Raw genomic sequence first — 22,247 nt, 5'->3', positions numbered from 1 at the left:
ATTCCATATGAGCAGAGAACACAAATAGGGTCAGAAAGGCAATCTCTTAACTTGCAGGCTGCATCACAAAGCACATACAACAGTCAAAAGATTTTCTTTCTTTCCCTTTCCTGCTGCCTCATGGAATTGTGTATTGGTATCAAGGTGTTTCTCAAAGATTAAAAGTCATTAAGTTAGAAGAAATGGTGAGTTGAGTGTTTTTACCCAGAGCAGCATAAGAAACTTTAAAATTTAGGTTTAAACTTATGATAACACTTTTCAGAATTGTTGTGTGGACTTCTGAGACAAAGCAGGGGCTTTTCATCCCTCTGCTAATGAGAGCTGGCAGCCACAGGCTCCCCCAGTTAAGATGTTTGCTCCATGTCAAACAGAAGATGCCTCCTTCAAATTCCACTTGCCTTCTGTGCTTGCCTTTCTCCTGAGAGAGCTTTTGGGAACCTTGTTGCAGGTTTCATGTGTTTCAGGGTGAGTTCTCTTGCCTGTTTCCAGGAGAGGGATAGGGTTCCTTACAGACATTCCCATCGCCATGTGTGAGTTTCCTAGAGATCTGCAGCAACCTTGAGTCTCTTCCTTGGTTTATAAGATGATGAGGCATGTTTTAAAATTTGATAGGTAATACACTGACATGCAAGTGTCAAAATTTAAGATAACTAGAGGTCTGTCTCTTATATTGGTCTGTTCAGTGAAGCACAGTGGTTTCCTTTCTCTGTAAAGGTTTTTAAATGAGGGAGAGGCATTAGTTGGCTGGAATTACCAACTCTGGCAAAACTGGGATACATCCACTGTTAATGACTGTTTTCTGTGCAGTGCAAGTAGGAATTCAGTATTTCTCTGTATTTTGTATATTTATTCTCTGTATATTTTGTATTTTATCTTTGGGTAGGAAGGCTTAAATCTGCATCATATGCCTTAAGAGGTAGAAAACAATTCCTCCACACACAGATTCCTCAAGTAACAAAAGGAAATGTAAAATGTATTCTTGATTTTCCTGGCTTTTCTGCTTGTAGCTGGGGAATGCAGAAGGGGTGAGAACTAGAGCCACTGATTGTTTTTAAGTGCAACAGAATCTTAGTTTGAAACTTGAGAGTTTTCAGCATTGCAGTGTCCCTTCAGGCCAATCAAAATTATTAGAAGGACTAAAATTCCAAGTCCTTACACTTACATTTAGTTAAGGGCAGTATATTAGGTGACACTTCAGTCTCACTGGTTGTTATGCTGAGTGTCTCTGAATAGATTTCCCTGAAATAGCAGGATTCCAAGAGTGATAGCCTCCTTGTTATGCAAAAAAAAAAAAACAACCCAAAAAAACCAAACCCAAGCTTAAAGGTAAGAAGAAAATATACTTAATTTGCATGCCATATGTATACAAAAATAAGCTGCTCATTTTACTTTATTATTCTTTATTGTTTTATTTGCCTAAATCTTGAATATGTTCTGAAAAATAATTGATAAGTTCAAAAATATCTGTTATGTTGAGAAAAAAATGATGGCAAATTGTGGAACAGGTTGTGTTGTGGATGGTGATTCATTAATATCTTTTTGATAATAAGGCTTGTACTTAACTGGCTGCTCCCACAGAATTGCTGATCTTCAGTCATTCAACAGAATATAAGCAGCCAGAAAAATGGATAAAAAAATAGGACATGAGGACAAAGTGCCTGAACAATGCTTGTGTTGACTTAAATGGAATTCAGTCAATTAAGGGGATCTGATTCAGAAAAAAAAGGTTCAGTGAAGCAAAGCTGTGTTCAAAAGGCACAAAAGATCTGGGGCACAATTCCTGAATAGGGATAACAGTGTGGATCAGGTAAATGATTTTAAAGTGTGGAGCTTACACATAAAGTGTACAGCATAGATGAACTGGAAAATTGAAATATTGCTGAGTTGATTTCCATGTTATTTAGCACAACAGGATTTTAAACAGTGTCACGTGTATTTTGACAGAGCTTGTCATTCCTGGCAGCCAACAGCTTCTGTTGTCATACTCATAGAAGTTGAAACCACTTTTGTAGTAATATCTAAAGTCAGATTTCAAGATAAGTTTTATCAGTATGGTTCCTTTACATTTATTTAATCTAAGCTAAATGCAGACTTTGCTCTAAAAACGTGCTATCAGTGCCAGTAAAACACTTCAGTATTGTGAGTTCTGACAAAGAGAACATCTGATGAAATGAAAAAAACCATATTATTTACTTCTGCATGCCTTTTTCTAAATAAAGTTATTAGCTTTTTCTTACATGGAAGAAGTGGCTTTGTGATATGCACACAAAAAAAGTTCTGTGCTGTTGTAGCAGTGGTGCTGTTTGTGTGAATGACAGTATATGTAATGCATACAATTTATAATGGAATCCAACAGGAACAGGTTGTACCATTCTCTCGGTCCGGGGACAAGAGTGTCACGAAATGGCCATCGAGGCCACATGAAGGCCAGCAGGTACAATCCCACTGCACACAGAGGTGTCAAACCTTCCCTCTGCTGTTGGTGATTTGGTTTGGTTTAATAATTAAGTGGGTGTTTTCTGATGTTACCTTTCTAACTTATGTGTCAAAATAAAGGTAGAGACCTTTTTCTTCAGGCTTAACACTTTTCCCTTCAATGACTTACTCTATATCAGCATATGGATTGTTTATTCCAGTCTGCAAATCCAAATTCTGAACCATTGGATCTTTCTCTCAAGGCTTAAAGATGTTTTGCCAGGGTACCTTTTGAACTGCCTGCTGCTGTGGAGCAGTGCTGGTAGTTCTCATGTAGAAAAAAAGCTGCTCCTGGTGCTAATGGATGGCATTCCAGATGTTTTCTTTGCTGGCAGTTCTGTACTGCATTTTTTTGCCCCTCTTCCCTGAAATCAGAGAGATGCCTAAAATAAGTGACACATTCAAATTGTCCCCAGTTTAAAATGCATAATATTTGCAAGCTGACAGAGTAACCTAACTGATTATTCTGATTCCTTATGGATACTGATTCTGTCTCACTGTAGTTGGGAAAGAAATTGCCATTAACTGTGAAACCTCTGTCATGTTAAGAAGCAAGCATTGTCTCACTGAATGAAACCCATGTTCACATCTGTCAGTGTCCAAAATTGTCTCCATTATCATCATCCTCAGTAGGTGCTGCAATGAAAGTGTTTGTCACATTTCCATTTTACTTTGGACATAGGATGGATGAAACAACAAATCATGGTTTACTTCACAATGATTTTTGGGTGCTGTTCAATCTCTTGGCTTTTCTAGAAAGCTGCTGGGTTCAGCACTTTTACTTACATGCTCTGATTGACATTTACTGAAATGATTCGTGGTGTAACTTTTCTCTGATTGGAAATGTTTTTGAAGCCAGTCAGCTTTGGAATTTTAATCAAGCTCAGTTTTCTTTCCTCAGTGCTGTACCTGGCCTTTGTTTCAGTCTATTGCTCTCCAATCCTTTGTAGGACAGATGATCAGTAGAGCACCAGTTGCATTAAAACACCTTAAAGCTGTGGTTTGGGTTTCTACTCTTTATTCCTGCTCCCGCCCACTCTCCTTGCTTTCAGATATTTTAAGGATTGTGCATGTTTGAGCTGTGCTTTGTTTTTGATGTGCTAATGGTTCTGGTGTTTCTAACCAAAAAATAGTCAAATCTTTCCTGTGAGGGCTGAGGGAGAGGTTTAACATGTACAGCAACTGTACCAATGTACTTCAAATGTTTACTTTTAAAAATTAATTTTTCTTGTCTTTCAGTCGTGTTTTGAGGTTTAATTTTTTAATTAAGGGTTACCTGCTTGGCTAATTAATTTTTCTGATCACTTTTGCTTGCGAGTGTTAATTCCACAACAGCAATTCCCTGTAACAGCCAAAGTATTTTTTCACAATAAAGTCAAATAAATAGAAAGTTGACATTTTCAAATTACAGTAAAGGTATTTGCATTAGTTTTTGGTAATGGTTGAAAAATTACTTTAGGAAAAATATTTTTTCACACAACTCTTCACATGCTCCTTTCAGCTCCCTAGAATCTGAAGATTTGGCTGTTCATTTGTATCCAGGAGCAGTTACTATTCAAGGTGTTCTCAGGAGGAAGACTTTGTTGAAAGAAGGCAAAAAACCTACAGTAAGATTTTTTTTTTAATAAATTAATTTTCTCACCTTCTTCCTTTGCCCAGTTATGAACACATTAAAATGGCCATTGGGCAACTAGTTCAAGTGCCTGAGATCTCCTCTGCCTTTCTGATTATGATTTAGGGTCATTGACAGAGTTTTGATTCTTCTGTATGGTGCATTTATTCCGTTTGTAAGGCTATACACATAATCTAGGAAGTAGAAGAGAAGAGGATGCTGCATAAAATTTTCTACAATTACTGATGACTTTAAAATTGAGAGAATCATATTTTGTCTTCCTTAACAGTAGGTAAATCCCAACAATCTATCAATAGATGATAACCCTTATCATTTGCATTGCAAATACATTATAATAAATTATAAATCAAAATACATATTCAGAACAATGGGAGATATCTTATACCTAAGATGGAAAAGGAAAGGGACAGATGTACTCTGACTCCACAAAGTGTTTTGTAGGGATTGCAGGGAGTATAGAGCAAGATGCAGAACACTTTTTCTGAGATTAGAAAGGAAAGGCACATGTTCTTTCTGCTTTCTGGAGTTTTCATGCATTTGTAGGCCTGCATAATAACAAACAGCAGCTTTGGAAACATGGCTGATGCTTGGCTGGACAGTCAGTGCGCTCATGTTCTTGCAGGATGGCGCCTCCTCTTTCTCACCTCAGTGTTATGAAGCATTTCACTTATCCATTGCACTTCTGGGTTTGTTTGTTCATTTGCTTGTTTTCTCTCCAGGTAGCATCTTGGACAAAATACTGGGTAGCACTGTGTGGAACCCAACTCTTCTACTACGCTGCAAAATCCCTGAAGGCTACAGAGAGAAAACATGTATGTAAACCAGGCATGTTCCAGTATCACCTGCCAAAACTAAAATGTGATTTCCTGATGTAAACACTAAGAGTAGTTCATGCCTTGCCTGATTTCTAGTTAGCACTATCCTGTCTCCCAGTCAGTCAGTCACCTCATATGGATATACCCAGGGAAATATCATTTACATTTGTATGCTACTCCAAGAACATCTGCTTTGCATCTGCCGTGTGTCTCTGACTTTGCTGGTCTTTTAGGAAAGGAACTGTGTCATTGGTCTGTCCATTTTCAAAGCTCCGTCTTTGGATGATTTGAGTCTTGCAGCAGTTTGTCGTGGTTTGAAATCCAAACAAGCACTGATGAGGAAAAATTGAGCAGTCATAAGATACAGCAATTAAACATGTACTAATTTCATCTGTGTGGTAAAATTGGACCATCTGATTTTTCTGTATAATCCTGTAAGCCATTAACTGCAGTGGAGTACCAAACACCTCATCTGCTCAGCAGAGAGCTGCAATGTCAGATGATGCTGGGGTTCCTTTTATTTGCTGCAACTTGATCTGAGTGAAGCAAAAAATGCTTTGCTTATGTGGGAAAGGAGCAAGAGGATTTTCTGTACAAATGTTAAGATGTGCATTGTTCCTGCTTGATGTCCCTAGTTAATTGTAATGATTCTCTTAAGAAGCTGGGTAAAATTTGAGATACTTGAATCTGAGTTCATTCACTACTCAGAATCATTACTTGGTTGCCTTGGTAGGTGTTTCAGGTAAATTTATGACAACTGTCACTGTAGAACATTTGCTTTGCATAGAATTTATGGAATTTTGCAGACTGAGTTCTGCTTTTGGAATCCTCGTAAAGGGGACTTTGGTACAAAATTCTGTTTTGTTATCCTAACATTTGTATGTGCAGAGGGTGGAGATTTGAAGCTTAACATTGCTGGTTTGCAGGCTCCTGGATATTTGAAGTTGCTCTGTGTAAAGTTTGTGTATAAAGTTCTCTTAATCTAAGAGATTATTTCCCACCTTTTATTGGAAGTTCATTAGGAAATAGTATTCTAATACTAATTGCTTTGAGAACTATTTATGTGGTTTCTTGGCCGTCCACCCCTACTAGCTTTGCTTAAGTAAGAATGAAACTGATCCTACTTAATTTGGCTAGCCCAGGCTGAAGGGTCATTAGCCAATCCTTCTGTCTCTGGGTGTCTTGGGAGAAGTGTGTGTGTGTTTGGAAGCATTTGTCTCTGGCTTCAGTGAAAACTTTAGGGCAAGATTCCACCTCATTAAAAGGAAAGAGCAGACTTGTAAGCTATTATGACTAAAAATGCAAAGTATTAAAAAAAAAAGAAGGAACCAGGAAAGAACTTGTGCTGGCATTATGTCACTCACAGCTAGTTGCCTATTTTTTCTGGAAACATTGAGAAATGGAAAAGAAATTTTTGTGGTAATGTCAGACTTTGTGTTCCTGTTGCTGCTGTGATTCCTTGAGGCTTTGTGCCAAAATTGCATTTTGTTTTCTTTTAGGAATAGAATGTGTATTTGTAAGTCTCCCTGCTTCACTGTTCTTTACAAAATTATGGAGGACTTTACCAGACTTGTATCTGTTCATTCAGAAGCTTTTCACTCTTCTGTGTTAGCATTTTTAAGTAATTTAAATAGCATGCAGGTTCAAGAATTTGAAAAAAATTGCTTAGCAAGGAATTATATTGATTGGAAATAAAGTGTATTGAATTCACATTGATTACACATTTCCTTCAGAGTAACAATTTCAATAAGTTAAATTGTCTTGCCCTTTCTTTAGCAAAAGTAAATGAAGGAAAGAGGTAAACAGTCTGGTACCTGATCCTTCTGAGTCTCTGTTCCTGCAAAAGCCTTTACTTTGCCTGGAAATACAGTCACATCCATTTACAATGCTTTTTCAGAGATTATTTTCTAAACCTATTGAATTGACTTCTGGTATTCCCCAAGTCGCTGATTTGCTGTGACACCTACAACATCTAAACTGCTGATGAACAGAGTCTTAAGAAGCCAAAATCTGTTTCTCATGCTTGTGTGCTCGTGTTTCTTTGTCCAAGGAAACCACTGAGGAAGTTTGCAGAGAGGTGAGGAGGTGTTGGAGTCCAGGGTGCTTGCAGGATTTCCCATCAGGAGCCTACCAGCCTCATGGCTTGCAGATACTGAGAGGAGTTTGAGCAAGGCAATTCCCAGGAAAAGGAGGAAGAGAAGTGGCAGTTAAAAGCAGCGACTGCTGAAGAACATTAATTTCTTTTTAATAGTTGGCTCTATGCAGTTGGGCTGAACTGTCCAGCACAGCCTTGGATTTGGCTGTACACAGCCAAGGTAGAACAACTTTCAGCTTTTTAGGGCAGCAGACAGGCTCTGTTCTGTTTGTGGATGCCAAGCCTGTTGTGGAGCTTAGTCTCTGATTTGGTTTCCCAGGTGAAGTTGAGGTTTGTCTATTGTAATAACTATTTACTAAAGTTTGAGTTGTCTTTTATTTAAAAAATAAAATTGTTTGCGGTGAGTAGTCACAGCAAACCTGTTTCAGAGGTTGTTACAACACAGAGCATGACCTTTATGTTGAAATTAGGGTGGGAAACCTGGTAACTGCTGTTCAGATAGAGGGATTGGTAATGGATTCCAGCTTATGAAAGAGGCTAATAATAGGTGGTCAATAAGTTGTTCATCTGTTCTGCCTATGTTGTACTTTGAGCCTGGCTATTGAGGCTTAGGTTTCCATCCATTTCACTACAGAGTTATTGTACAGAGCCTCAGCTTTGGTTCTGGAGTCTGTGGAGATGACTTGTCAAGGGTCGTGCTTCTGTTCACGTTTGGTTGCATTTTCAGGAAAAGTTAATCAGGAGAGAATGAACTGCAGATGGTCAATCATCCCTAGATAGCTAGAGCATGAGTAAATGCTCCAAATACTGTCCAGTGATATTCCCAAAGGGGTTCACTCTGCAAAATGAAGAGATCCAAGGCTAGATTTAGGCTTTGGGGTTTTTGACTTCCCAGGCAAAAAGGATGATGCCATCTACTTTGAAGCAGGTTTCTTTTTTAGAGATTGATACATTGGAGATTTACCTCAGCAAAATATTCCAAGCATCTTCTGGAGCCATTTAAACATCTGTCTTTTCTGCTTCCTTTCTCAAGCCCTCTGTGACATGGAAAGGAACGCTGGCAACAAAAGACTCTGTCTGCTATATAAAGTTTCCTGGCTGAAGCACTCATGGTAAACGTGTCTTGATTACAGGCATGCTTTTGACCATTCTGCTGCTGCAATTGCTCCAGGCAGCTTGGAATGCCTCGACACTCAAAGCTCTTCCAGGCTTATAATAGCCAGCCTCTTTGGAAAATTACCTCATCAGAATCCCAGAGTAATTCCAGCAAAAGGGGCAAGAAATCTTGATACAGACAAGCCAGCTCTTCTCCTGGCTGTGGTCAAAGGCCAAGGAGTGCATCCAGCATTGTGTGCTGCATCTCCTAAGAGTAACAGCATAAAATCAGCACTGAGTTTAAATAGTGAACAGGCTTTAGTTATTACTACAGTAATGGAGAATTGTCTATAAATAAGCATGTGAACTTGAGAGCCCAGAAATGTAGTACAGCACAATTTGAGAGCAATGTGTGGACAATGGTTTCATCTCTTATGTTGAAATGGAACTCACAGAGAAGCCTCTGTGAAAAACTTCAGCACTTGTGTACATTCAGAAAAAAGCAACCGTAAGAATAGCCACTTGAACTTAAACTTAAAATAAGCACTTTGAAAAATGTGAATACACCTGTGAAATAACTGTTTATAGTGATTGAACTGAGAGCCTTGCCAATTTCTTTGACAACATAGTGTGCATGAGAGATTTTTCTGTGTTTGTAGGTACTTGGAAAGCAACAGAGACTTTTTATGCTTCATGCTTGAGCACAAACCTGGTTAATTCTAAGCCTTCCATTGCATGCTATAATCAAAATTAGATTGATTTATTTGTAGGGTAGAAAACTTGGTACTTGTGGCTCAGGCACTTTCTCTGAAATACCCCGATGAAAAATGCTGTCATTCTGGGAAGGATGTTCAGCCACTGAGAAGATTCTTTGAATATTATAAATCTGTAGAAGCTCAACAGGAGATTAGAGGGGGAGATTTGTAGGTGCCAAAATGTTGGAGTGAAAAGTCTGTTCACATATTAATTTAGAGTTTTTGATTCAAAAATTTACTTGTAAAAGCCTTTGAGCTCATAACAACAACAACAGCAAACATCAATTATGTGAAACCTAGTGCCAGAGCTGTGCAGTTTTCCATGTGTATAATAAGAGTCATTCCAGTGGCCTGTATTACAAAAAGCAAATAGGAACCAGGAACATGAAATTACAATGAAGCTTTCATTCCCTTCATGTTAACAAAGCAGACTTGCTGTTAGCAAGGCTCTGTGCATCAGCAGAGAATGAGCTGCCCTGGGGACTGTGTAAACATGGAATACAAATCCAGCTGAGCACAGGGATGCAAAGCTGACATGTGTTTCAAGCGATGACGGATTGATGCTGGCAGGAAACACTTTCCTTGTGTGGAGCTTTTCATTTTATGGAGAAGCACCATGATTAACTGATGGCTTTGAGTGAAAAGGCAAGGAGCTCTAGCAGTTTGGATTGCATGGCAGTGTCATATATTGGATACCTGTTGGGATATACAACTAAGATAGGAACGCCCAATGTGTTGATTCCATGAAACCCTAGAAATAAGTGTTATTTAAAAGGTACATTTTGATCTGTAATCCATTAAAACTGCTTTGTGACTCAAATTTCCACCTCTGTGAAAAAGACCTATTCATGCTTTAGGACGACTTGGAAGTTAGCATTTTGCAGGTCCTTTTTAAGTGTTAATTTGTGTAATCATACTTTTGCAGTGTTGTCAGTGAGTCCCTAACAAATCTTTTATATACACTTCCATTTTTTTTAAAGAAATCATGAGCTGTATCCTTAACTTCATTCCCTTTCCCTGTCTTTATTACTTCTTTCAGATAAAATGCCTTAATTTTCACTTCAGACTGACATTACTTACTGCCTTCTCAAAGAAATTTTAGCTTCTGTTTGAAAAAGAGTTACAGCCCTCACTGTAATGAAATGTTGTCTGATAGAGCTTTATAATTTACTTCCTCCTCTTCTGAGGCTTTACCACATCTGTCCACCTCTGTGAGTTACTTAACTTTAGCATGTTTATACAAAGAGCCTGGACTCTTAAACTATTTTGAGCTTGGTTTAAATGCTTTTTCTTTCAGCTACTGGTCTAACATTTGTTCATTCCAAGTTCTAATGAATTTTAAACTAATTTTAAAATTTAAAATGTAGCCAGTTGTGTAAGTCCCAGACAGATAAAATTACCTAGACAATGACTTCACAGGGTTAGATGGGATACTGGGGAGAAATTCCTGCCTGTGAGGATGGTAAAGCCCTGGCACAGGTTACCCAGAGCAGCTGTGGCTGCCACATCCCTGGAAGTGTTCAAGGCCAGACTGGATGGGGCTTGCAGCACCCTGCAAGCCTAGAGGTCTAGAGGAAGGTTTTTCTGCCTGTGGCAGAGGGATTGAATGAGATGATCTTTAATGTCCCTTCCAGCCCAAACATTCTGTTATTTCATGATGATTCTGTGACCTTCTAGGTCTTCAGTTCATCTGTGGCACAGATTAGAATAACTGACATTAGACTTGCAATGGAATTTTATTTATAAAGCAACTCTATTCCCATGCAGAGAACATTCTTATAAACTCTTACTTTGCTCATGATACCTTCAAACTTATTACCAGTAGCTCTTTCCTTGAACCAGAGTTGAACCAGAGTTCCAGGATTGTAATACTAAAGCAATAGTTCTAAAATAAACAGAAGTATCTTGATGCTTATGTTGTGCATCTGCCTTGTGGCATTATGCAGTAGGCTGACACAACACATTAGCATGAAGAATAAAAAGTATTTTAGAACTATAGATTAATTTTTATGACTTCAAGCCACAACAATCTCAAGGATGTTTTATTGTTTCTGATAAGGCAATAAAGAGAGGTAAAAATTGCTGTGCTAATAAAGAGATTGGAATGGAGATTCACAGGCTAGGAGGGAGATGGATCTGGTGAGGATGAGCATACACCAGGATTAGACTTTGTGGGCAGAGAAGTGAGGTCAAGCACTGCAGAGAGTGAGAGGGCAGGGATGGATGGAAGAGTCTGTGTTGGATCCAAGGACGTGGGAAGAGGAGACCTGGCAGCCAAACACATGAGAGAAACGGAATGAATTAGAAGCTGGGCGTGGATGGGACTACCTGAGAAGCAGGGAGAAGTGAACTGAGTGGGTTTGCTAATAGGTAAAAAGAAGGTCAGGGGGAAGGGAAGCTTATGGTTTGGAGGTGAGTTGGATTAAGTGGGTGAGTAGAGCCTGGGACTGAGAGAAGCATGAGAAGAAAATAATACTGTGACCAGGTGAATGAAAGACAGTGGGGTCAAGGAGCTGTCAGGAAAGGGACTGGTGTAGCAAAAACAAGTGAATAACACCTGGAACAGGAAAACAACATAATTTTGAACATCTTGTTGATAAATGAGCACGGCTGCCCATTTCCAGGCACATGTTTATTGAATTTACATGCTCACTTCATCCATTTATTTCATAAGGTCATCATATTTAATTACACAGTTGTGTTATCTTGTCCCTAGGACTCACATTATGTGTAATTACAGAGTACTATAATAAATACTGCATGCTAACTGTGAATAGTTATAGGACAAGCAAGTTCAATTCTTCTGTTTGTGAACAGTGGAGGAAATAGTTTTGCATTTATTAATATACTTCTGAACTATTCTGTACACTCAAATGTAAACTAACATGGTGAGGAATGCTGCTGTAATCATGCAGTGCAGATTAGATGTCTAACAAGCTTTTGCAGATTGTGATATTCCTTTTAATTTGTTTTGAATATCATTGATTGTCTTAAGTTCTGCTGGCACTAATTTTGTACAGCCTTTGTTAATTTTCTTAATTTTGTGAAGTGCTCTGCTTCATTTGAAGTTACCTAGTCTTTAACTGAGAGGAACTGCTGGGTGCTTGTTCTGTGCAGATCTGGCCTCTTGTTTTAATTCCATTTTTATCCCTGTTTGTATTTCCAGTTCAAATCCACGCCAAGTAAGAGTGTCTCAGTGGTGGGCTGGATGGTGATGATGGCAGATGACCCTGAGCATCCAGATCTCTTCTTACTGACTGATTCTGAGAAGGGTAAGCAGTGCACAAAACAAACATTTTCTTTGCTGAGGTCATTTGTCAGCAACTAAACCAGGGTGAAAGGTGACATCCTTCCAGTTTCAGCTGCTCTCCAACATGTCATCTTAGCCTTTAGAATGCTATGGGAGCAACAACCCATGGAGAACCCGTAGAGTCTTCCTTGAGTTGTAAGAACTCTCCAAACTCTTAACAACCCCAGATGTGACTTTAATTGGAAGTATTCATCTGTGTTCTTTTAAAATATATTTAGAACACTTTGAGGCATTTTCACATGTGTGAAAATGTAAGTAACAATTAAAAAAAGATTCAGCTGAGACTAGCTGCTTGAATATTCCCTTCTCTCCAAGTGAAAAACAAAACCCAAACCATCTGTTCAAATATGGTGCTATTACCAGGAAAAACCCCTCAGAAATCTTGACTATTATGTGAAGAAGCCTGTGGATGTCCATTACTCCAGCACAGTGCCTGCTTTTAGCTAAAACACTGAAGAAAATGTTACTTTTCCTTAGCACTTCAAATTGTGTGGAAAGAACATTATTAGAAGTTCTGATAAAGGAGCTTAAAATTATTTATTGCTTTGTCTGCTTCAAGTCTTAGTACATTTTATTTCTAAACATCTCTCCTAGCACTGCTGATATGAAGTATAAATTGTGAATGCTTGTCAGCTTAAACTCTGCAACAGCAAACTGAAATGTTTTTGTAACACTTGACCTTCCTGAACCTAAACAAGCACTGTGTAACTCCAGCCACTGAAAATACTGCTCTGAAATGTATCAATACATTTAGGAGTGATTTTCAAATATTTTGAAATGTAGCTTTCCAGGGTGCATTTCAGTGATATCTTGCACTTTGTTAAAAAAAAACAAACATGGAATTATAAACAAATTGCAGTAATGGCAGTGAACAGAACCACTTCTGTTTTGAGGGATCTTTTGTTCTTTCCTAGTTGACACAGGCATTAGTTGAAATCTAGAATGTTGGAAAGAAAGAGAGGCAAGCTGAAATTTTTCTTCAGTAGGTCAAGCAATTGTACCTATTCCAGACAAAGTGTAAAGTTATATGGACCATCTATTAGTAAATCTCCTCATAATATTTCAATTTAGAGGTACTTGAATATGGGTAGGATTTAAGTGTTTAAAAGGGAGCACTGTTTATGTTTCTTCATCAGTTTTTTTTGTCTTTCTTAGGAAATTCATATAAATTTCAAGCTGGAAACAGAATGAATGCAATGCTGTGGTTTAAACACCTGAGTGCTGCCTGCCAAAGCAACAGACAACAGGTGAGAACAAGACAGTGAAAAGGAATGAGCTTTTAAGAGCTCAGAAGTGATGGATCCTCGAGCTGACCAAGCTGTCACTGAGGGCTTTGTGTGTTCCCTGAGCAGCCTCTCCACCCCTTTCACCTCCTGATTGATTTGCCTTGGCTTTTCTGTTTGGCCCTTTGCAAACAAGTCCTCAGAGCTTCTGGAGTAATGAAGAAAGATTTGGGGCTACCTTGAGACTAATTTAAAGCAATTTGGGAAATGCAAGGAGTGCTCTAAAATATATGTCTGAGTGCAATATTTTTGTCTTGCCCATTTGAAAAAGCTGTTGCACAATTATATAAAAAGCTGTAAACTGCAGCATTCAATGTCAGTTCCAGATAACTCTCCTGAAGTGTATTTTTTCAGGTCATGGACATGCATATTTTCTGCTGTGTATTTCTTTTGTATTCCTAAAATGTATAGAAATGTAATCTTTGGTACATTTTCCAGTCTTTGAAAGCAAAAGTAGCATTTTTGTTTAATTGAAAAGGAGGATAAGACTGCTCCAACCCCTGTTAAATGCAGTTCTCATATAAATTCTTACTGACTTTTTTCATCAGCAAAATCCTTTTTAAGTTACTTTGTCACCTTGAACTCTTCCTTCTTTTTGCACATTTGTCTGTGGAGTTCCCAGAGCAGAAATCCTACTGAATTTCAAGGGGAAACAAAAAGGCTTTTCCAGATCCTTCCGTGCTTTCTTGTTCAATTCTTCCTCTGAGAGAGATCTTAAGAAGTAAGGAGGGTTGCAGAAGCTCCTGTGGAGGTATTTGAGACAGTGCAAAGGAGAGGAATTGTGTTCCTGGCTGGAGAAAGTGGGGAATGGTAGCAAATAGTGGCAAAGAGTTTGCAAGTAAGTGGTGAAAAACTGTCCTCTAAAGACAGCTCTGGTTCAGTAAGGGTTGGCAATACTGTTTATTACTGTTAACAGTGTAACTGCCTTAGAAAAATTGGATGTTTAAATGTGTTCTCAACGGAATGTAAACACCTAGTCTGTTCAATAGTAATAGCTGAATAATAGTAAGAGCTATTTTAATAGATACCATTTGTGATTTTAATGGTGCAGTTTAGCCCAGTTGAGCATTCTTGCTTCTACAGGTAAATGGTAAGTGGAAAGCAAGAAATGTTTGATCCATATCTGACCAAACTGACTATTTATTGACAGTTGTCAGGAATGTGGTGGTTCTTTAATAACCTGACTAAACGAGAGATGTTGGTGTCAGATTCCTGATGGAGAGAAAATGGGGATATAAATTAATATATTGCAAACATTAGCTTTATTCTTCATGAAAGGGAGTGATAGCTGCAAAAGGCATTCAGGTTTGCTATGGGAAAAGCCCAAACAAGTGTTTATGCCTCATTTTTTTTAATTACTCTTAAAAATTCTAAGCCTAATCAATCACTGATCTGCCAACAATTTCCTACCTGGGGCTCAGGTGAGTGAGTTCTCCTTATCTAGCAGAGCTGAGATTTATCATGTTAAGGTTGTTTTGATCACAACTTAAATGTCATCAAAAGTAGAAAGTTCTATGGCCATATAAGAAAATTACAAACCTCACAGCAGTTTAATATTGTTAATTATTAATAATTAACAATTTTATTTTAATTGTTTAATTATTCATTAACTTTAATAAAAATAATTAATTAAACAATTAATTGTTTAATTAAAGTTAATAATAATTAAATACCTGGGGTTTCTGCAGGTCTAAGTATATTTTTACTGCTGCATAATAGCTGCATTCCTTCTCCCTTTTTTTGAAGACAGAATGATACGCACTTCAACAAGGTGTCTAGTCTGTGAAATAGTGAAATGCAAGTAGCTACTACCTGAAGTAAATTCTTCTGTCATTTATATTTTTGTTTTCAGGTTCCTGCCAACTTGATGACCTTTGAATAACAGGCAAATTCAAAACAATAAAAAAGGACAATTTGAACCATCTCATAACTGAGAACAAGGTCCTAATGAAAAATGTGCCAGCTGTATTCTGTGCCAGAACAGAACCTGTCAACTCGATCCCTGAACTCTGGAGCCCTGAACAAAACCACTAATGGTTGGGGAGTGGAGTCTCCCAAATTAAAAATGGAGTTGCAACATGAATTGCCATGGACCATGCTTCATTATGTTCTGAGAACTGACCTGTGGAAACCACTGCCTTAAAGAGTGAAAGGAAAAACAACATGAAACACCAAATAGTGTGTGTGAAACTTCTGGCGGTGCTGTGCTTGAAATAGATTGTAGCTAGTTTTGAGTTTCTTTTAACTTTATACTAATTTTGAAAATAACTCACCTTTTTAGGCATTCTTAAGAAAACAGGCAAACTGGTATTTAAGAGTTGTATCAAAAGCTATGTATGAACCAGGTAAAAGGTACTACATGTTCTGGAGATGTTGCTTAGGCCATCCCAGGAGTCCTGGACAGGGGCAGGAGTCCCAGGCACACAGCCTGGAGCAGTGTTATTTCTCTCAGACCTGTAAGAAATGTAACACAACTGCAAGTTCAGAGCAGCACTGAGCTTGCAAACCTTGGTCCTGTATGGGAGCCAGACTCCAACAGTGGCACAGAGGCTGAGCCAAAAATCAGTTTGGTACGTTTAGCCCTAATTCCTGGTTAAAAACACATATTTTGGGCAGTCAGGGTGGGTGTGTGTACGAGACAAGACTGAAAGCACTGTTGGGTCAGAACTGAGTGTTTTCATCCCATGTGTTTCTATGCCTGTGACTCTTCTACACGGAAAAGCTGAATGACAAAACACCAACACCTGGGTACAGCTCACTGAGATGTTTGACTTTGGATATCTGCTAATTATCAGTTAGGGACCACTGTTAGTGTGTGGTGTTTCATAATATCACTTCAGATGGACATTTTGAAAAGATAGAGGCACAATTTCAAGCTTTCATGTTCTCATTTGGCAATAATTGATTTTAGTATCTGTCTCAGTCAAAGTAGTTGACATTGTGTGGTGTTGATAACATGGCCTAAAGCAGACCTTACATACAGAAGCTCTTTTGATCTTCAGGCAATTAACTAATTTATTAGAAGGTAGGATAACCTAAGGAGAGAAAAGGTGTGGGGCCATCAGAATTCCATCCTTGACAGGAATCATTCTTGGTCACTGAAATTACTCACTGAGAAAAACATAGTGGTTGTAAAAAGGGAGCTGTGCTTTATGTGTGTGTTTGATGCTTAAGACTTTGATTCTTGCTTTGTTGGGGTTTCCTTGATGTCACCTAGTTTCCTGGATGATTGGTCTTTCTTTAATCTTCAAGAATATGAATTTTGTAAAGCAAGGAAACATTGTCCAAAATAAGACTCTGATATTGGAACTTTGAAGTCTGTGAAAAAGTAGTAACTGTTCCATTGACATTGTGGTTTAGTGACCGTAAATATGCTTGCAGATTCCACCATGAATTCTCCTTTTTAAACAGAAACAAGCTACCTACCAGTCTGTTTCAGAGTTCTCTGACTATCTAATAAAGGTTTCTACTAGCAGTTGTTATTTTGAAAATGTATAGTTTGTTTATTGCATCTGAGTAGAAGCCTGTAAATTCACATTTGAGGGATTTTTTTTCCCAGAGTCAAATTAATCGTGTAATGGAAATGATTAATTTTTGATTTCTGGCAGGCAAAAAGAAGGATAATCCAGTCTCACGTAAACAAAACACAAAAACCCCAACCACTTGGCAATGTAAAGAGTAATAGGGTGGTTTATGTTTCCAAGAATTGTTCTGAATTGGCTCTTGGTAGAAAGAAAAACAGTAGAAGGATGCTTCTGTTGGAATTACACCACAAGGACTATGAGAATTTGGCTCCCCTTGCACTTCTTTCGTTGCTGGTTTTTATATGGGGAATGAATAGTCTGTCTGAAGTCATGAATTTTGGGAAGGGGTTCCTTCTGCAGAATCCCTCTGCAATTCACACATCTCCCAAGTTTACCTACTTTGGGTGTATAGTAAAGGCAACATCCTGACAGCCAGCAGTGTTACTTTAGTGAACTTTGCACAACTTGAGTTTGGTTTTTTTCCGTTTTAAAACTTACCTGATGTGTGTTTCTTCTCAATGACTTAAGTGTTTGTTTGGGTTTCTTTAACAATTTGTGTCCTTTTTTTAAGCATTGTGGATAATAGCCTGTGGATTTTGATTTTTAAAATAAGCTATTCTAGGTTTATTGCATGACTGTATCTGTTCTTTTGTTAGTGAAAGGAAACATGCAACTGGGAGCCACAGCCTGAGAGCCCTCAGCTTTGCTAAGGACAGAGCCAGGTCAGGACGTGTCATTTATTACTGGATTTTTGCATTTTTCCAGCTGTTTTGAGTTAGGTTTTTATGGTAAGAGGATGGTGGGGAAAACAATTCACAAATCATCCTTTAATGAATTGCTGTTACCAGCTTTCATTGTCCTTGGACCTCCTACTTTTCCTTGTTTTCTGCCCTCAGATCTGCTGGGTTTTTGAACATTGTGGGAGGAGTTTCTTGGAATGAGTAGCCAGAATAAGTGGAGTGAGTAATGACAACACAGGAAGTATTTTTGGCACTTGTCACAGTGAGTAGTTCAGTAAATTCCCTTTGTTTTTGGCCACTAGTCCTACACAAACACTGACATTTCTAGAGCTTGAGATAAATGGTGCTCAGAAAGAGGTGCTGGGTTTGTTCCCTCAGGGAAAGCTGCCTCAGCTAAGCTGTGGAAAGGCTCAGACAAGTTAAATGACACACTGTAAAGAATGTACTAGTGCTCTTAAAAAAAGAAAAAAGGAGTTTAAAAAGTTAACTAAGTGAAACTATTGCTGAGAAAACAAGGAGAGCAGCGAGCTCATGGTATTCAGGTAAGACTGTCATCCAGCCTGCTTCAGGCAGTTGGCAGTTTCTCTTTGATTTTCATTTTTGATGTCTTGCTCTAATTGTTCATGTTGTTAAGAACTGCTGAACCACTTCAGCTAGTATTTGTCACTTTATTCCTTAATGGTTTGATTTTGAAGTTAAAGATGCTCCTTGCAATTCTTTGTTTTGACTACATTTGAGCAAAAATTTTTTAGAGTAGCTCTTCTAGCAGGACTTCAAATATTAATATTAATTATATGCTGACTGATAACCAGCTTTGTAGCTAAACTGAAAGTTTTGGGAAAGGTTAACCAACAGGGAATGTCTGGTTTATGAAATTGGTGCTTTGCATTAAAAATATATAACACCGCACTGCTTAGTGTTAACTTTTATCTAATTAATCTCTGCTACTTTTGGCTAGGATTTTCAAACCTGACTTCTATTCCAGTATCCTTAGAAAGCAAATAATTTTTATAACTTTTGTTTTTCAAACATTCTGGTAGTTTGAATAAACATAGCTTTTTCATTTTTAAATGTCTATTTCATACCAGAAGAGCATTATTCAAGCTATTATGATTCATTAAGTATTTAGGTGCACATTAGAGACATTAAAACTACAAATACTAAATGAAGTCGCATAAATACTTAATAAATGAGCTTCAGCACCCTCCTTTAATATCATGTTTAGAGAAGTATGCACATTGTAAAACATATTGGAAACAAAAAGAAGCATAAAAAAACACGGCAGGGTTTTATTAGTTATCTACTCTTCACTAGAAATAAATTCATCAAATTTAATGCTTCTTGCAACATCAGCCTCTTGTATTTGCATTTCTGTATTTTCAACAGTAGTCCTTCTCTATTGGTATCAGACATAACACATGGTGACAAATGCTCTCTCTCCCAGCAGAAGCAGTTGCAGGTTTTTGTGCTGCTGGGGCAGATGAGAAGCAGAGGTCTCTTTTGACAAAAGGCAAGTTGATCTTATGGTTTTGGTTAACTGTAACAAATCTTGTCCAAATGAAGGTAAAAAACATGGGATGCTTTTTCTTCTGGCTCTGTCAGGGGCCTTTTTCTTCATTACTTGTCCTTTTCAATTGTTTGGTATTCTAACTCACCAACACTGGTAGTTCCAACCTTATTCATGGCTAGCTCTTAGTGCTGCCTGCTGGAGCATCAAGACTGCAAGACTGGTACTGAATCACATCAGTGAATTCTCTGTTCTTCCTACAAGGAGACAGCTGTGAAAGTTTTGTTAATATTCATTAATATTAGCCTTTTTCTTTATTTTTCTCTAAAAGCAGCTTGTTCATAAGGTGGCTTGGATTGGGAAGGTTGCCATCAAAAGGATCTGTATGAGTGGACATGGAAGTCTTTGCTAGGGGTTATTCCTTCTTTTAAAAACCATCATTCCGATTTCTGGTGCATGAAGAGGGTGAGTGCTTGGATTTGAGCAGGACTTCTGTCAGTGCCTTATTATTAACTTGAAGACCAATTCCTTTATTTCACTGGTGAGTCCCACCATGTCAGACTTGCAGACTGTGTCCTCCATGTTCCAAGGGATGACATTCCTGACAGCCACTGCATTTCTGCAGCAGTCACTTGTTTTGGTCAGTGTAAAATAGCTGTGGCTTGAATTGCTTTAGTATTATTTCTGTATTTGAATAGCCTCTTTTTAGGAAAAAAAGTAAAGGTTTTTGGTAGCTTGGGCTTTTGTTCAGCTTTTATCAGTAGGTCAAACCTCTTAAAAATTAACTTATTTTTATTTTGGTATGTCTCTGGAGTAGATTTAGTGAAGGGGGTAATTGAAGAGCATAGTCCGAGTCATGGTTTAGACCATATGAGCTCAGGAGCTCACATTATTAGAAGGGAGCTTGCTTTTGTCTGTCCCACTTTGATGTAAACACTGAGGAGCATTCTTAGGAGACAATTTATCTTGCAAGCTTTTTGTTATAAATAAACACTACAGGGAAAAACTGTTTGGGGAAAGAGGAGGCTTGGCTAAATGTTAATCTTAATATCCCAAAAGCTCTGTTATGTATGTTGTATTTCTAGTGCCAACACTGTGTAGGGAGCACTGTTCTTCACTGAAACAACTGCTAGAGACTGTTTTAGCAGCAAAGGCTTCAGAAGCTGTGGAAGGGGAAATGAAAGAAAGAATGTGTTGTTCTTAAGCAAGTAAATATTTGTTTTCCTGGAATACATCCTTATAAAAACACAGCAGTTTTACTATAGTCTTTTTATAAATTCAGATGTTGGAAGGCTAATTTGAAAATTAATCTTACGCTTTCTAAGAATACTCAGAGAGCTGAAAGGGGAAAATACAATCAGTTGGTGTAGCTCTGGCTGTTGCAGAGCTGAGCTGACAAGTTTTCTCCAAGTTACTAAGTTGCTAAGGAAAAGAAGGTGTATAAAATGTAATGAAATTCAAGTTCCTGCAGATCATGGCACAGTTCTGGCTGGTAGCCTGGTCTTGCTCTTGAGTGACTAAAACCACCATAAATACTCAGTTTCCTTTGTGTGTTTGATTGTTATTATTTCTCTTTATTTGGGTAGGTTCTGGCCTTCATGTGTGTTTGCTGAGGTAATTTCTTACCATTCCAAAGCTGTTCACAGCTGAAACTGCAAAGCAGACAAGCAGTATAAATCAATTCAGTGTTGATTGGGGTGCCTGGTTTGCTGGCACTTCTGGCTCCTTGTGTGCAGGAGTGTATCCATTCAAAAACTATTGTACTGGAGTGGGAAAAGCACCAGGAAACATAGATGTGTTTTATAATAATCCTGTAAGGACCAACCATCACTGGAAGGGGGATCAAGGTGTCATGCAGTAAACACAAGCCATTTTTAATGTTCCCTGCTGGTGTGAGGCATTCCAGGGATGGGGGGATTGCACTATGATCTCTCTGAGTGATGTGCAGTTTGGCTGTCCTCGAGCCTCTTCCTTCACCTTTTTTAACACTTTGTTCTGTGTGTGTGTGTGAAAATTGTGTGTTTGCATAAGCTAGTTTAATTGAATTTAAGAACAGGTTTCAAAAATCTTTCCTACTGAAATAAATGATTTAAATGATGGTCTGTGTCTGAAGTTTTAATTTCTCATTCAGAAAACTGCATCCAAACTCCAGCTGGGTTTTGCTACGTGGAATTTCACTATCTTTTGGAATGATGCTGAGATCAGCTGGAATTTCAGTGGCATTTTCAATGAACCTTTGAAATGAAGCATGTAAAGATACCGTTGTCCACTGGTGCAAAAGAAATCTAAGGACTAGCAGGGAAGTACAGTTCATTGAAGAGATATATGTCTGGTCTCAGAGATTGTTCTGTTAAATGATGTGGTTTTTCTCTCCTTGGTAGTTTATCAGATTTTTTTTTCTGTTGTTTCTATACTTAAAGCTGTGGTAAATTTAAACTCACTGAAAGCAGTCATCAGGCAGATTGGCTCTTAAGGAGCAACTACATGGAAAATAAATTGAAAATGAAGAACGAATGAATAGCATGCAAAGTCTTGTACTTCCTTAGCTCTTTGTGTTGTTTCCCTGCTCTCTGTGCCTTTGTAATGCTGTGAAGCCTTACTGATCATACAGCCCTGGGGGAAATGCTGTGGGGTCAGGCTGTGAAATGCTTGACAGAATGTGAGCCTTGGGCTCCTTTGCCTTTTCTCCTTAATGGAATCATTCATTTCAATTGTATTTACAAAGAGAGAAGGAATAAAGTAGATTTTTGTAACCCCCTCCTTTTTCTTATTTCCAGATTACTGAGTTTGAGAAACACTTTGTGCTCAATAGTGTGAAAAGAAATTCAGAATTAATGAGCTGGTGACCTCCCCTCTCCCCTCTCCCCTTTCCTTTTTGAAAGTTTGTTTCATGGCAAACATTTTCGGATAAACTGCTTTATTAACTCCAAAGCTGACTCCACACTCTGCAAGGTGGGAGGCACAGAGCAAAGAGGTTCTTGGTTTGGATCCATTTTGGAAAAGACTTTCTCTCCC

General features: G+C 38.2%; 1 protein-coding gene across 7 annotated transcripts in view; it reads left to right on the top strand.

Annotated features, from left to right (window-relative positions):
- The window catches only part of RALGPS2 (Ral GEF with PH domain and SH3 binding motif 2), a 115,167-nt gene extending 93,837 nt beyond the window's left edge, over window positions 1–21,330 (top strand). For 3 of the 7 annotated variants that reach the window (XM_030279578.4, XM_030279579.4, XM_032749740.3), the window contains 6 exons: window positions 2,357–2,434; window positions 3,977–4,082; window positions 4,828–4,920; window positions 12,035–12,140; window positions 13,334–13,425; window positions 15,314–15,544. In XM_030279578.4, coding sequence (XP_030135438.1) covers window positions 2,357–2,434; window positions 3,977–4,082; window positions 4,828–4,920; window positions 12,035–12,140; window positions 13,334–13,425; window positions 15,314–15,343 — 505 coding nt within the window. In that variant the 3' untranslated portion in view covers window positions 15,344–15,544. Of the gene's footprint in view, window positions 1–2,356; window positions 2,435–3,976; window positions 4,083–4,827; window positions 4,921–12,034; window positions 12,141–13,333; window positions 13,426–15,313 lie in introns of all 7 variants that reach the window. The other 4 variants (XM_030279581.4, XM_030279585.4, XM_030279583.4 and 1 more) reach the window with 4 other exon arrangements.
- Window positions 21,331–22,247: the final 917 nt, after the last annotated feature.

Source organism: Taeniopygia guttata, chromosome 8 (assembly GCF_048771995.1).
Source record: "Taeniopygia guttata chromosome 8, bTaeGut7.mat, whole genome shotgun sequence".
NCBI classification, from domain to species: Eukaryota; Metazoa; Chordata; class Aves; order Passeriformes; family Estrildidae; genus Taeniopygia; species Taeniopygia guttata.
Note: the sequence above shows the minus strand (reverse complement) of the source record. Positions and strands in the feature narration are given on the sequence as shown.